Raw genomic sequence first — 14,611 nt, 5'->3', positions numbered from 1 at the left:
TTACAGGCATGTGCCACCACGCCTGGCTAATTTTGTATTTTTAGTAGAGACGGGGTTTCTCCATGTTGGTCAGGCTGGTCTCGAACTCCCAACCTCAGATGATCTGCCCGTCTCAGCCTCCCAAAGTGCTGGGATTACAGGCATAAGCCACTGCACCTAAATGAAATTTGTATTGTTTCTATAGGGAAAATATTTGCACTTTAGCCTCTCCATATGATAATTGGGGGTGGGACGTAGGTACAGAACTCTCACTTGTCCATGTTATAAGCACATTTGGAGGGCTGAATTATTAATAAATACTTTGGAAATATACAGAATATTACAAATTCCATAATTATAATTGTGAAAAGCATTTTAATGTCTTTAGACGAGATTGGGCATGTTCAGGGTGGTATGGCCGTAGACAGTGTCTTTAGAATAAGAGAAATGTGACTGTATTTTGCATACTTTTCTCATTGTTTCAGTCTAAGGTTAGGTAAGTGAAAAATAAAATACCACTGTGGATTTTAGGAAAATCTGCTATCGTAGTAGTTTTTCTCCACTAAAAAGCTGATTGAAATGATTCAGGATACATTTTCCAATAGAATCTTTCAGATGTATGATTCCCTTCCAATTTGCTAGTCTTATCTATTTTCTGACCAATCCTAACAAGTCAATAGGGAAATAGTATAGTGAAAAGAAAAAAACAACCAATACTAGGTCAGTAGATATTACTTCAATACAATGAACATCATTTCGCAACAGCAGGAATATGCAGCCTTGCTGCAGCATTCAGAGCCCCCTCTGAAGTTTAAGAAAGATTTAGGAAGACTGTGAAAGGAGGAAGTGGCACAGGCATGACAGAAAACCGTCAAGGCATAGATAGGAATTTCTGCCGAGTCAGGTCAAAGTAAGAACATAAGAAATGTCCCAAAGGTGAGAATAACCGACGCATACTGAAGTAAGGGGTGGAAGTGGCTCATTCTTTTTTTTTGACTGCATAGTAACTCAGTGTATGGATATACCACATTTTATCAGTTGATGGGTATTTGGGCTGTTTTCACTTCTTTGGCTATTGTGAATAATGCTGCTGTGAACATTGATGTACTTAAAAGATTTGTGTGGACATGTGTTTTCAGTTCTCTTGGGTATATAGCTAGGAGTGGACAAGCTGTTTTCTGGACTGGCTATGTGATTTTACATTCCCACCAGAAGTGCATGAACGTTGTGATTTCTGTACATCCTTGCCAATGCTTGTTGTCTTTTTTTTTTTGTTTTTTTTTTTTGTTTTTTAGAGACAGGGTTTCTGTCATCTGTCACCCAGTCTGGAGTGCAGTGGTGCAATCATGGTTCACTGCAGCTTCGAACTCCTGAGCTCAAACGATCCTCTTGCTTCAGCCTCCTAAGTAGCTAGGACTGCAGGCGCATACCACCATGCCCAGCTAATTTAAAATTTTTTTTGTAGAGACAGGTCTCTCCATGTTGCCCAGGCTGGTCTCAAACTCCTGGCCTCAAGCTGTCCTCTCTTTTTTGCCTCCCAAAGTACTGGGATTATAGGCGTGAGCCACCGTGCCCAGCTGTCTTTTGGTCGTAGTCATTCTGGTGGATATGCAGTGATAGCTCACTGTAGTTTTGATTTGCATTTCTCGAGTGACTCAGGACTTGGAGCATCTTTTCAGATGCTTACTGGTTGCTTGCATATCATTTGTGGAGAAATGTCTATTCGGATTCTTTGCCTACTTTTTAATTGGGTTGCTTATCTTCATTGTTGAGTTGTAAGATTTCTTTGTATGTTTGGAATACTAGTCTTATTAGATTTATTTTATTTTATGTTATTTTATGTTATGTTATTTTATTTTATGTTATTTTATGTTTTATTTTATGTTATTTTATGTTATGTTATTTTGTTATTTTATTTTATTTTGTTTGTTTGAGATAGGTTCTTGTTCTGTCACCCAGGCTGGAGTGCAGTGGCACAATCTCGGCTCACTGCAGTCTGCCTCCTGGGTTCAAGCAATTCTCCCGCCTCAGCCTCCCGAGTAGCTGGGATTTCAGGCACTTGCCACCACACCCGGCTAATTTTTGTATTTTTAGTAGAGACTTTTATTTAGTTTCACCATGTTGACCAGGCTGGTATGGAACTCGTGATCTCAAGTGATCTGCCCGCCTGGGCCTCCCAAAGTGCTGGGATTACAGGCCTGAGCCACCTCACTTGGCCCCACCCCCCTTTCTTTTTTTGTTTTTGAGGAAGGGTCTCATTCTGTTGCCCATGCTGGAGTGCAGTAGTGTTGTCACAGCTCACTGCAGCCTCAAACTTCTGGGCTCAAGGGATCCTCCCTCCTCAGCCTCTGTTACATGCGTGAACCACCACACCTGGCCTTATCTGTTTTTTCTTTTGTTACTTGTGCTTGTGTTGTCCTATCTAAGAAGCTATAGCCTAATCCAAAGTCACAAAGGTTAATTACTTTGTTTTCCTCTAAGATTTTTATGGTTTTAGCTCTTTTTTTTGGTTTTGTTTTTTTTTCTTTTCTTTTTTCTTTTTTCTTTTTATAGTTTTAGCTATTTTCATGGCTACTAAGTTATTTCCCTGACTAAAGCTTCAGAGGTTCCTTTGAGCTGTTTGCTAAGGGTGGAGGTGGGAGCTATTATCCTGCAACTTCCTTTCCTTGACAATTCAATCAAGTTCCTTGTCCCTGCGAAGCATTTATTCTTGTAGGTGTTTCTAGTGCTTTTACAGTTTCTCTACTTCATAGTCTTTTTTTTTTTTTTTTTTTTTTTTTTGCAGGTAACAAATGAAGAGGACTTCATTAGAAAATTGGACTGCAAACCTGATCAGCATCTAAAAGTGGTTTCCATTTTTGGAAATACTGGCGATGGAAAGTCTCATACTCTCAACCACACTTTCTTTTATGGTCGTGAAGTCTTCAAGACCTCCCCTACCCAGGAGTCCTGCACTGTGGGAGTGTGGGCAGCCTACGACCCAGTTCACAAAGTAGCAGTGATCGATACGGAAGGGCTCCTGGGGGCCACCGTGAATCTGAGCCAGAGAACACGGCTGCTGCTTAAGGTCCTGGCCATCTCAGACCTCGTCATCTATCGAACTCATGCAGACCGGCTGCATAATGACCTCTTCAAATTCCTTGGGGATGCCTCAGAAGCTTATCTGAAGCACTTCACCAAGGAGCTCAAGGCCACCACTGCTCGCTGTGGCCTGGATGTCCCTTTATCCACCCTGGGCCCTGCAGTTATCATCTTCCATGAGACTGTGCACACCCAACTACTGGGCTCTGGTGAGTGGATGGGGTACAGTGTCACAGCTCGACCTTTATTGGGTACAAGGAGGCAGCTATTTGGGCTGCAATAGCAACTTATTGGTAGTGGATTGCCCAGAAGATTTCTGTCCAAAGAAGACATGGAAAGTGTTTGAAGGAGGATGGAGTGATCAAACATGTCAAGCTGCTCATAGGTCAACTAGCGTAAGGATTGAGAATTGCCAATTGGCTTCGGCAATATATAAGTCCTTACTGATCTGGATAAGACCTGTTCCCTGAGATGGTGGGGGGTAAAAGCTTGATCAGAGTGGGATCAAGAGAAAATAGGAGGAAGCCAGGTACAGTGGCAAGTGCCTGTAATTATAGCTACCTGGGAGGCTCATGTGGGAGAATCCCTTGAGCCCAAGAGTTAGAGGTCAGCCTGGGCAACATAGTGAGGCTGTGTCTCTAAACAAAAATAATAAGATTAGGAGAAGAATTTCTGTGGTGAGTTTATTCGGCTCTTTGACAGAGCTATACAGCTCTTTTCTATAAAGCAAAGAAGGACAATGAAATTGTAGCTGGAGGCTGATGTGGGATTTCAAGGGATTTTTCTTTTTTAAAATTTAAGATGTGAGGTATTGCAGATATTTATGTATTGATGAGAGTGATTCATTAGAGAGGGAAGAATGTAGATGTAAGAGAGCAGGAACAGTTGGAGCGATGCATGAGTGGAAGGGTCGGCCTTAGGACCATGGACAGTTCATCCATAACACTGGAAGAGAAAGTAGAAGATAAGGACATGGTCGCAGATAAGTAGATGGTGTGGACATGGGAAGTGTGTGTGTGAGTTCTTATTTGTTTTCTTAGAGAAATAGGAAGCAAGATCTTCACCTGAGTGGTAGGAGGATGAGGGAAAGGTGCAATAACAGATTAGATTGGAGGGGAGCAGTAATTTTGGCCCCTGAAACAATTGCAGTCTTCACTTGTTCATTCAGTCATCAAAGTTTATTGAGTGCATATGTCATGTGCTGAGCACTGAGGCACAGAGCAGAAAAAACACTTCTTGTCTTTGAAGAGCTCACAGTCTAGTTGGGGCAACCACACAGTGTTCTGTTCTGTAGTAGATGTAGGTACGGAGCTGTGGGAGTCTGGAGCAGGGACGCTATACGTTACGGAATCTAGGAAAGAAGAGGCGACATTTGAGCTCTGAGAGACTTGGCTAGATGGAGGAGGGGAAGAAGATGCTCTAGGAAGAGCAAACTCCTAGTAGCATCAAGGAACAAGTTGTGTTCAGAGAACTGCAGGTAGGGCTGGGTGTGGTGGCTCACACCTGTAATCTCAGCATTTTGGGAGGCCAAGGCAGGAGGATCCCTTGAGCCTGAGGGGTTGAAGCTGCAGTGAGCTTTGATCGTGTTATTGCACTCCAGCCTGGGCAATAGTGAGACCATGTCTCAAAAAAAGAAGGAAAGTAAAAAGAGACAAGGGAAGTAGTTCTGCAGTATGCTTCCAAAATTCCATTCTAACTCCCTTTGATGCATTCTCCATGTAGCATCCAGAGTGATCTTTTCAAAAGCTTAATTTACACTTCAGGTCATGTAATACTCCTGCTTGCAACCTGTCAGTGGCTTCTGACTACATCAAAATAAAATCCAAACTCCTAAATGTAGTGCCATCACTTTAACTCCTGCCTTTGTCTCTGACCTCCTCTAGTTACCCCTCTTTCATTCTCCCCCTGCCCACTGAATGCAGCCCCTCCCCTGCCACCCCCACTGCCTTGTCTGAAGTATGGCTTGTGTGGGAGGGAATGATGGAGAGACTCAGGGATCAGATCATGGGTGGCCTTGACTCAGTTCTCAAGTATGGCAGGGGTCCATGAAGGATCTTAAGCAGGGAGTGAGATGATCAGATCTATATTTTCAAAAGATTCTCTGGCAGCCTATTGCAGCATGACTGAGGCGGGGGGACCGGTCAGCAGGATATCAAGTCAGTCAAGTGAGAAGTGGTTGGGATTCAGCCAGGGGGGTGGCAGTAGGAGGGAACTGGACAGAGCAGGCCATAAAGGAGGTTAAATATGAAGGACTGCACCAGTTGATTCTGGTGGTACCAATGACACACGCCCTATAGAAGACAAGACATGTAAACGTTCCCCAGTGAAGGAGCAGATTAATTAGCAGGTGCCTCGAGGAAAAGGGGAGGAGGTGAGAAATGCTGACTTTCAGCTGCCTCCTGTGATCAATACTTTTATGCCACTTTGGATCTTTACAGTGTTGGTGAGGGGAACGTTTAATTGTCAGTTCAGGATTTTGAAATAACCAGCCCCTTAAAAGGTATAGTATTTTAGGCTGAGCGTGATGACTGATGCCTGTAATCCCAGCACTTTGGGACGTTGAGGCGGGAGGATCACTTAACCCAAGGAGTTAGATACTAGCCTGTGCAAAATAGCGAGACCCTGACTCTACAAAAAATTTAAAAGTTAGCCAGATGCAGTGGTACATACCTGTGGTCCCAGCTCTTTGGGAGGCCGAGGCAGGTGGCTCACCTGAGGATCAGAGTTTGAGACCAGCTTGGCCAACATGGTGAAACCCTGTCTCTACTAAAAATACAAAAATTAGCCAAGCGTGTGGTGGTGGGCACCTGTAATCCCAGCTACTCAGGAGGCTGAGGCAGGAGAATCGCTTGAACCCTGGAGGTGGAGGTTGCAGTGAGCCGAGATTGCACCACTGCACTCCATTCAGCCTGGGCAACAGAGTGAGACTTTGTCTCAAAAAGTAAGTAAGTAAATAAATAAATAAATAAAAAGGACATTAAAAAGTCCTTTCAACCTTTATCATCAGAACATTTATTGAATCCATCTGCGCTATGGCTGCCCAAGTTTCTGGACACATGGTGAGAGTATGGACAAGCAAATACCCTTATACATTAGTAGTTTGCCCAGAGCTTCCTCACAAAAGATCAGCATTTCCAAAGTACAGAGAATTGTAAAAGTTCCTCAGTAAGGTGATTAGTTAAGTATATCCACAGGATCAAAGACTGTATTGCTGCTTTTCAGTGTATTGTGACAAGGACAGGTACTTACAGTATGTTATTAAGTGAGAAAAGAGCAAATCACATATATATGTTGCTAAGTCTGTAGGAAAAATGTCTGAAAGGGCCAACGTTGAGCTGTGGTTATTTTCAGGAAGTAGGTGAGAGCAGAGGACATAATTTCTTTCCTTTTATGCTTTGGCACATCTAGATTTTTCCCACAATGAATGGGTTTTTGGGAAAAAAGACTCCTCCTTGAAGTATAATGTGCGTATAGAACAGTGCACATCATATCAAGAGTATCATGTGATCAGTTTTCACTGCCTGAATGCCCCTGCGTACTCAACGCTAGTCCTTGGGACACCAGCCCTCATAGAAGCCCTCCTCATGCCCTTTATCAGGAAAGGGTAACCTGAGTTCTGACAGCATATATTAGTTCTGCCTGCTTATGTACTTCATATCTATTGAGTCAGAGTAGCTTCCTTTTTTTTTTTTTTTTTTTTTGGGACGCAGTCTTGCTCTATCACCCAAGCTGGAGTGCAGTGGTGCTATCCCAGCTCACTGCAACCTCTGCCTCCCGGGTTCAAGCAATTCTTCTGTCTCAGCCTCCTGAGTAGCTGGAATTACAGGTGTGCCCCCCCAGGCCTGACTAATTTTTGTATTTTTAGTAGAGACGGGGTTTCACCATGTTGGCCAGGCTGGTCTCAAACTCCCGACCGCAGGTGATCCACCCACTTCAGCTTCTCAAAGTGCTGGGATTACAGGTGTGAACCAGGGCACCCACCCGTATCTTACTTTTTTTTTTGAGACAGAGTCTCCCTTTGTCGCCAGGCTGGAGTGCAGCGACATGATCTTGGCTCATTGCAACCTCTACCTCCCAGATTCAAGCGATTCTCCTGCCTCAGCCTCCCGAATAGCTGGGATTACAGGGGCCTGCCACCGCTTGGCTAACTTTTGTATTTTTTAGTAGAGATGGGGTTTCACCATGTTGTCCAGGATGGTCTCCATCTCTTGACCGCGTAATCCACCTGCCTCGGCCTCCCAAAGTGTTGGGATTACAGGCGTGAGCCACCGCGCCCAGCCGTGTATTTTACTTTTATAATGCAAGATTTTTTTTTTGTTGTTTGAGACAGAGTTTCACTCTTGTCTCCCAGGCTGGAGTGCAGTGGTACGATTTCGGCTCACTGCAACCTCCGCCTCCTGGACTAGCTGGGATTACAGGCATGCGGCACCACGCCTGGCTAATTTTTTTTTATTAGTAGAGACAGGGTTTCACCATGTTGGCCAGGCTGAACTCCTGACCTCAGGTGATCCGCCCACCTTGACCCCCCAAAGTGCTGGGGTTAGAGGCGTGGGTCACTGTGCCTGGCCTACTTTTCTTTTCTTTTTCTTTTTTTAAATGTCTCTCACTACCCATGTGCCTGTGTTTCTGCTTGTATAGATCACCCCTCAGAGGTGCCAGAGAAGCTCATCCAGGACCGGTTCCGGAAGCTGGGCCGCTTCCCTGAGGCCTTTAGTTCCATTCACTACAAGGGAACCAGGACTTACAACCCTCCCACGGACTTTTCTGGGCTTCGGCGTGCTTTGGAGCAGCTACTAGAGAATAACACCACCCGCTCTCCCCGGCACCCGGGAGTCATCTTCAAAGCCCTGAAGGTCAGTTGGCTTGCGCCCCAAGGGCTTCTCATTGGGGTGCCAGTGGGTGACGAGGACACTCAGTTTGCCAGCTTTTGTGGTGCTGGTGATTGGAAATCTGGGTGGAAAAAGGTTATAAGAAGCGGAAGCACATGAATGGGGTCTGCACCTGTCAGATGCTTTCATCTTGCCAGGAGTGCAAATATGGGGAAGTCATGAGTGATAGTAAAAAAAAAGTGCCTGGTCCTCAGCTAGGAGAAAAACCAGGCTCTTAGAGAATAGGAAGAAGCACTCATTTCTGGCTGGTGTGGCTCAGCCCTGGTGAGTTGATGTCACGTTGCGTCTCACTTAATCTGGGCAGCCTTTATGCTTTTTTTAATGTTGACTCACTGTTTTTTTCATATCTAAATTAATTTATTCATAGAGGAAACTTTTTGTTATCATTAAAAGTGGAAAACTAGTATCACAGGTAGAATTTTTTTTTTGTTCTGGGGGACGTTTAGGAGCAGAGGTTTAATAGGCAAAAGACAGAGAAAGAACAGCGGCTCTCTCTCTCTTCTGAGAGAGAGGGGCACCTGAATGGGACTTCCCCCCAGGAAGTAGAAAATTACCAAAACAAAACACAAAAATAGATACACAATAACACTATTTATTATATACCAGAGTTCAGAGTACTCTATATGGATTAGTTCCCTGCATCCTTACACCAACTCCTTAGTACTGTTAACATCTTCATTTGCAGATGAGGAAACGGAGGCACCAAGAGATGAAGTAATTGGTTATACACAGTTACTGAGTGACAGCAGGCCTAAACCCTGGCCAGTTTATGCTAGAGTTCCATCTCATAACCATGAAGGCTGTACTGCCTCTCAGCAAATAAAATTGCATGTTATTCCTTAGCTAGAGACTATTACGCATGGAAGGTTCTGAGACTGGGGCCTGTTTTTTCTTTCTTTAAGAGAAGGATTTACGGCCAGGCACAGTGGCTCACGCCTATAATTCCAGCACTTTGGGAGGCTGAGGCGGGTGGGTCACTTGAGGTCAGGAGTTTGAGATCAGCCTGGCCAACATGGTGAAACCCCGTTTCTACTAAAAATACAAAAAAATTAGCCGGGCATGGTGGCGCACTCCTGTAATCTTAGCTACTAGGGAGGCTGAGGCAGGAGAATTGCTTGAACCCGGGAGGCGGAGGTTGCAGTGAGCTGAGATCACCCTACTGCACTCCAGCCTGGGAGACAGAGCGAGATGCTGTCTCAAAAAAAAAAAAAAAAAAAAAAAAAGAGGGAGATTTGGCGTCTTAAAGAGAGGTGGAGATTAAATGAAAGCATACTTAAGAAACAAAGTACTTGTTACACAGTAAAAATGTTCAGTGAATGTTAGTTGTGAGTAATGTTAAGGAAAAACTATGGAAAATGGTTACATTTGAATAATTCATGAAATACATACATTTCCAATTAGAATTTGAAGTTCAAGTGCACTTAGTTGTATTGGCTAATAATGTCCTTGTAGTGGCTCAAAGGCAGTCGAAGTGGAAGATTACACTTACGTAATGCAAACATTCTGAAAAGACGCTGAATCAGGCAAAGGGCTGTAAATCTGATCACTGTGCATTAAAAGGCAAATAGGCCAGAGGCTGGATTATAGCAGCTCCTTTGCTCTTCTGGAAGCTAACCCAGATTAATGTTTAAATAAGACCATCAGGGACACTGAGCGCTGTAAACTGTAATTAGTGCTCAGATATTTTTTTCCCCTCAGGAGTCTTGGATGTCCTACCTCAGGCCAATTTATTACCGGCTTTGAGAAAAATAGTTACACTGTATTCTTCCAAGATGGTAAGATTCACCAAGCTTTCTGTGATTAAAATGAACCTGGTCTGTCCGGTGAGGTGGCTCATGCCTGTCATCATTCCCAGCACTTAGAGAGGCGAAGGCAGGCAGATCACATGAGGCTAGGAGTTCGAGGCCAGCCTGGCTAACATGGTGAAACCTGTCTCTGCTAAAAATACAAACATTAGCCGGGCGTGGTGGCGGATGCTTGTAATCCTAGCTACTAGGTAGGGTGAGACAGGAGAATTGCTTGAACCTGAGAGGCGGAGGTTGCAGTGAGCTGAGATGGCGCCACTGTACTCTAGCCCAGGCAACAGACCAAGACTCCGTCTCAAAAAAAAAAAAAAGAGAAAAAACGCTGGGCGTTGTGGCTCATGCTTGTAATCTCAGCACCTTGGGGGGCGGATGGATCACTTGAGGTCGGGAGTTCGAGACCAGCCTGACCAACATGGAGCAACCATATCTCTACTGAAAATACAAAATTAGCTGGGCTTGGTGGCGCATGCCTGTAATCCCAGCTGCTCGGGCGGCTGAGGCAGGAGAATCGCTTGAACTTGAGAGGCGGAGGTTGCGGTGAGCTGAGATCTCACCATTACACTCCAGCCTGGGCAACAAGAGTGAAACTCCATCTCAAAACAAAAAAAGAACCTGGTCAGCTGGAATTCTGATGGTTCCTGGTAACTGGCATCCCCCAAATTTTACCGAGATCTGACGTTTTCTATTCTCTGAGTTGTAGGGGCTATGCTGTACTGAGCTGTGGGACTGACTGCTTTTGTCTATGGGAAGGAGTCATTTGTTTAAGCTTGCGATTTGGGTTCTCCCCAGAGAATTGAGCAGTTGTTGCAGTTTACCTAAATCTTTAAAAAAATTGGTTTTGTACTTTTTTGTTTTTAACATCCTTTAAATTAAAAATGCTTAATTCTCTCGTTATCACTCTAATAGCCACCTTTAAGGTCTGCCTTAGGCAAATTGACCAAGTAGAGTTTTATTGTTGTTAAAATAGACTCTAAAGTTTTCATAGTTCACAGCAGTGTATAATATAAATGGCTGTGTTTTCTTCTCCACTTATTTTTATTTTGTTTTACGCTGTTGTATTAATTTTTTTATTAGTAGCTTTGAGTCCTTTTGAGATAGAAGAGTTGGGGTGGGTATAAACAGATAAATGATACATGCCAGAATAATTTGTTTGGCTTCTTGAATCTACCATTTTTTTTTTCTTTTTTCTTTCTTTTTTTTTTTGAGACAGGGTCTCGCTCTGTCACCCAGGCTGGAGTGCAGTGGTGCGATCACAGCTCACTGCACTCTAGCCTCTCACAGCCACTGCACCAGGCCCCAAGAGCTTTTAACTCCATGCTATATTCCTTCCCAATAGTTATTTCACTTCTAAAGAGGTCGGAGGATGTGACCATTTTAAAAGGTTCCTGATACATACTGTCAGTTATCTTTGAGTATTTGGTTATTTTAATTAAAAAAGAGACATCATTTAAAAAATTATAAAAGCAATGCATGTTCATGATAAACAATTCAAGTACTGCAGAATGTACGAGACTTAAGTCCCCTTTCCTTCCCCTACCTCCCCCATCCTCAGTCTGTAGAGGTAACTCTTAATACTTTCTCACATAAGTGTCTAGAAATTTTCATTGCTATGTAACCACATGCATACGTATTTGTTTATAATGTATGTTTTTCTTCCTGAATAAATGGGATCATAGTAAAGTTAAATCCTTTTCCCCTGCCCAGTATCCTTTTCTAACTCTGCAGATAACCATGATTAGTAGTTTATTATATATGCTTATAGAAATTGCAAATGCTGGCTGGGTGCTGAGGCTTACACCTGTAATCCCAGCACTTTGGGAGGCTGAGACAGGCAGATTACGAGGTTAGGAGTTCAAGAGCAGCCTGGCCAACATAGTGAAACCCCGTCTCTACTAAAAATATGAAAACTAGCTGGGTGTGGTTGCGGGTGCCTGTAGTCCCAGCTACTTGGGATGCTGAGACAGGAGAATGGCTTGAACCCCTGGAGGTAGAGGTTGTGGTTTGCCAAGATTGCGCCACTGCACTCCATCCTGGGCGACCAGCAAGATTCTGTCTCAAAAAAAAAAAGAAGAAATTGCAAATGCTGTAAAAGTGCATGTGTGTGTATGTATGTATATTTATCCTTCATAAATGAGATCATACCATTTATACTATTCTGTAATTTGGTTTATTTTCACTTCTTTTTTTTTTTTTTTTTGAGACAGAGTCTTGCTCTGTTGCCCAGGCTGGAGTACAGCAGCACGAACTTGGCTCTAAGTGATTCTCTTGCCTCAGCCTCCCAAGTAGCCTGGATTATGGGCACATGCCACCATGCCCGGCTAATTTTTGTATTTTTAGTAGAGACGGGGTTTCACCATGTTGGCCAGGCTGGTCTGGAACTCCTGACTTCAGGTGACCCACCCGCCGCCTCCTCCCAAAATGTTGGCATTACAGGTGTGAGCCACCATGCCAGGCCCAAAATGCCTGATTATTTTAAATTTTAAATGCCATCAGTATACTTAAAAAAAAAAAGTTATTAGGCCAGGTGCAGTGGCTCACGCCTGTAATCCCAGCACTTTGGGAGGCCAAGGTGGACAGATCACCCGAGGTCAGGAGTCCGACACCAGCCTGACCAACATGGCGAAACCTCGTCTCTATGAAAAATACAAAAATTAGCTAGGCGTGGTGGTGTGTGCCTGTAGTCCCAGCTACCCGGGAGGCTGAGTCAGGAGAATCCCTTGAACCCCAGAGGCGGAGGTTGCAATGAGCCCAGATTGCGCCACTACACTCTAGCCTGGGTGACAGAGCAAGACTGTCTCAAAAAAAAAAAAAGAAAAAAGTTGTTAGCTATATCTTATCTATGAAGTTCTACCTGACTGATGCAGTACTCTATTGGATTCAAAGGGAGTTGAAGTATTACTTTTGTGTTTATTATTGACTAGGAAACGTGGATTTGGAAATGTGATGAATGAGAAGGAACAGTGTTTGGCGTGCACACACGCATGCACATGTGTGTGTGTGTGAGAGAGAGAGAGAGAGAGAGCTGTGCAGCTATTTTCTGCCCTAGTGGCTTGCCCATACATACCTGGGAGTGGTTTCCCTATTCCTCCTGCTGACAGGATCAGTTTTGATGTCATTCAGCCACACTGTTGTGCAGGCCCAGGCCCCTTTTTTTCTAGCTGGCTTATGTCCCATTTCTTGACTCCTTTGCTCAGGGTCCACGGTAGCAACAGCCCAGATGCCTACAAGCAGTGCATACCTGCACTGAGCAGATAAACCTGTTTACAGGAAGCAAATGCTCAGGTTTCTGTCAAATAGAGGAATTCATATTCAATACTGGAATTGAATATTGAGTTAACTATGGTTGTCTGTACATACAGTTCTAAATAATTGGGAGAACCATTTCATAGTTGAATTTGTATAGGTTTTATGTAATTTTGTCTTCATTTTTTTTTTTAAGACAGGGTCTGGCTCTGTCCCCCAGGCTGGAGTGCAATGGCATCATCTAGACTCATTGCAGCCTCTGCCTCCTGGGCTCAAGCCATCCTCCCACCTCAGCCTCTCAAGTAGCTAGGACTAATAGGCACATGCCACCATGCCTGGCTAATTTTTGTATTTTTTGTAGAGACAGGGTTTTTGCATGTTGCCCAGGCTGGACTCGAACTCCTGAGCTCAAGGTATCTGTCTGCCTTGGCCTCCCAAAGTGCTGGGATTACCAGGAGTGAGCCACTGTGCCCAGCCTTTATGTAATACCTTCTATCTGTAGAAACTCTTGACGGTCCAATTCTGTCACATTGGGAAGCATTTATAAAGTATTTACAAAGTTATATTTTGTTGGGATGTGATGTCATTGATTACAGAAGTGTGTCTATTTTGAGTCAGGAAATTCACTGCTAGCCCTTGATGACTGGGGCCAGCCCTACAGATACAATAGAAAGAGCCACACTGTTGTCAAGGCAACTAAAGTTCAAGATCATCTGGTCTCCAGGCAACCTTTTTCAGACTTGCCTCAGATGCTTTCCCAAGCTTTCTCGGGGTAGGTGGGCCCTTCCCTGTCTTTTCTTCCAGCTTTGGGATCTCAGGAGGAGGAGAGCCCAAGAAACTGTGGAATGATGTGAGGTGTGGAATTTTTGAACCTGCTAATAAGTATATGGATCAGGTGGTATGTAAAGAAAAATCAGGGCTGGGCGCAGTTGCTCACGCCTGTAATCCCAACATTTTTGCAGGCTGAGGCAGGTGGATCACTTGAGGTCAGGGGTTTGAGACCAGCCTGGCTAACATGGTGAAACCCTGTCTCTACTAAAAATACAAAAAATCAGCCGGGCATGGTGGCACGTGCCTGTAGTCCCAGCTACTCGGGAGGCGGAGATTGCAGTGAGCCACGATCAGGTGACAGAGTGAGACTCTGTCTCAAAAAAAAAAAAAAAAAAAGGAAAAGTTAATTAGATTCTAAAGGAGGACAGTTTCTCCCTACCCTCGTGTCTAAAACATGGTGACGTTGGATTTTTTTTTTTTAAACAGTTACTGTTACTTTCCCACACTCTTGATTCTTGTAAAGCCTCCTAAAACTTGTCAAGGTCTGATTCATTAGTCAGGCTGTGACTTGTGAATGAGTGAGATGCTTGCTCTCTTACCTTGTATGCAAGAGTGTGGGTGGCCAGCATCTGAAGGCTGGCTTGCCTGGAGTTCTTCTCTTTCTTATGTCATAAGAGGTTGCCTATTACCTTGGATAACATAAGCCAACCGTTAATTTGTCTGGGGCAGGGAACGATGGCATATGTACTGTGGCAAATCAGGCTGCAGATTGTTTCACACCTTGCCTTGAGATACTTACAAATGCCCCCATTTCTCTGAAGAACTTTCAGAGAAGTGAACCAG

The 14,611-nt window shown here is 44.0% G+C and overlaps 1 protein-coding gene across 2 annotated transcripts in view; it reads left to right on the top strand.

Annotated features, from left to right (window-relative positions):
• The window catches only part of ZFYVE1 (zinc finger FYVE-type containing 1), a 59,502-nt gene that overhangs the window by 28,637 nt on the left and 16,254 nt on the right, over nucleotides 1-14,611 (top strand). For both annotated transcript variants that reach the window (XM_037984213.2, XM_007987193.3), the window contains exons 3-4: nucleotides 2,765-3,269; nucleotides 7,699-7,913. In XM_037984213.2, the coding sequence (XP_037840141.2) occupies nucleotides 2,765-3,269; nucleotides 7,699-7,913 (720 nt within the window). The remainder of the gene's footprint in view (nucleotides 1-2,764; nucleotides 3,270-7,698; nucleotides 7,914-14,611) is intronic.

The sequence above is a fragment of the Chlorocebus sabaeus genome, chromosome 24, assembly GCF_047675955.1.
Source record: "Chlorocebus sabaeus isolate Y175 chromosome 24, mChlSab1.0.hap1, whole genome shotgun sequence".
In the NCBI taxonomy this organism is placed as follows: Eukaryota; Metazoa; Chordata; class Mammalia; order Primates; family Cercopithecidae; genus Chlorocebus; species Chlorocebus sabaeus.
Note: the sequence above shows the minus strand (reverse complement) of the source record. Positions and strands in the feature narration are given on the sequence as shown.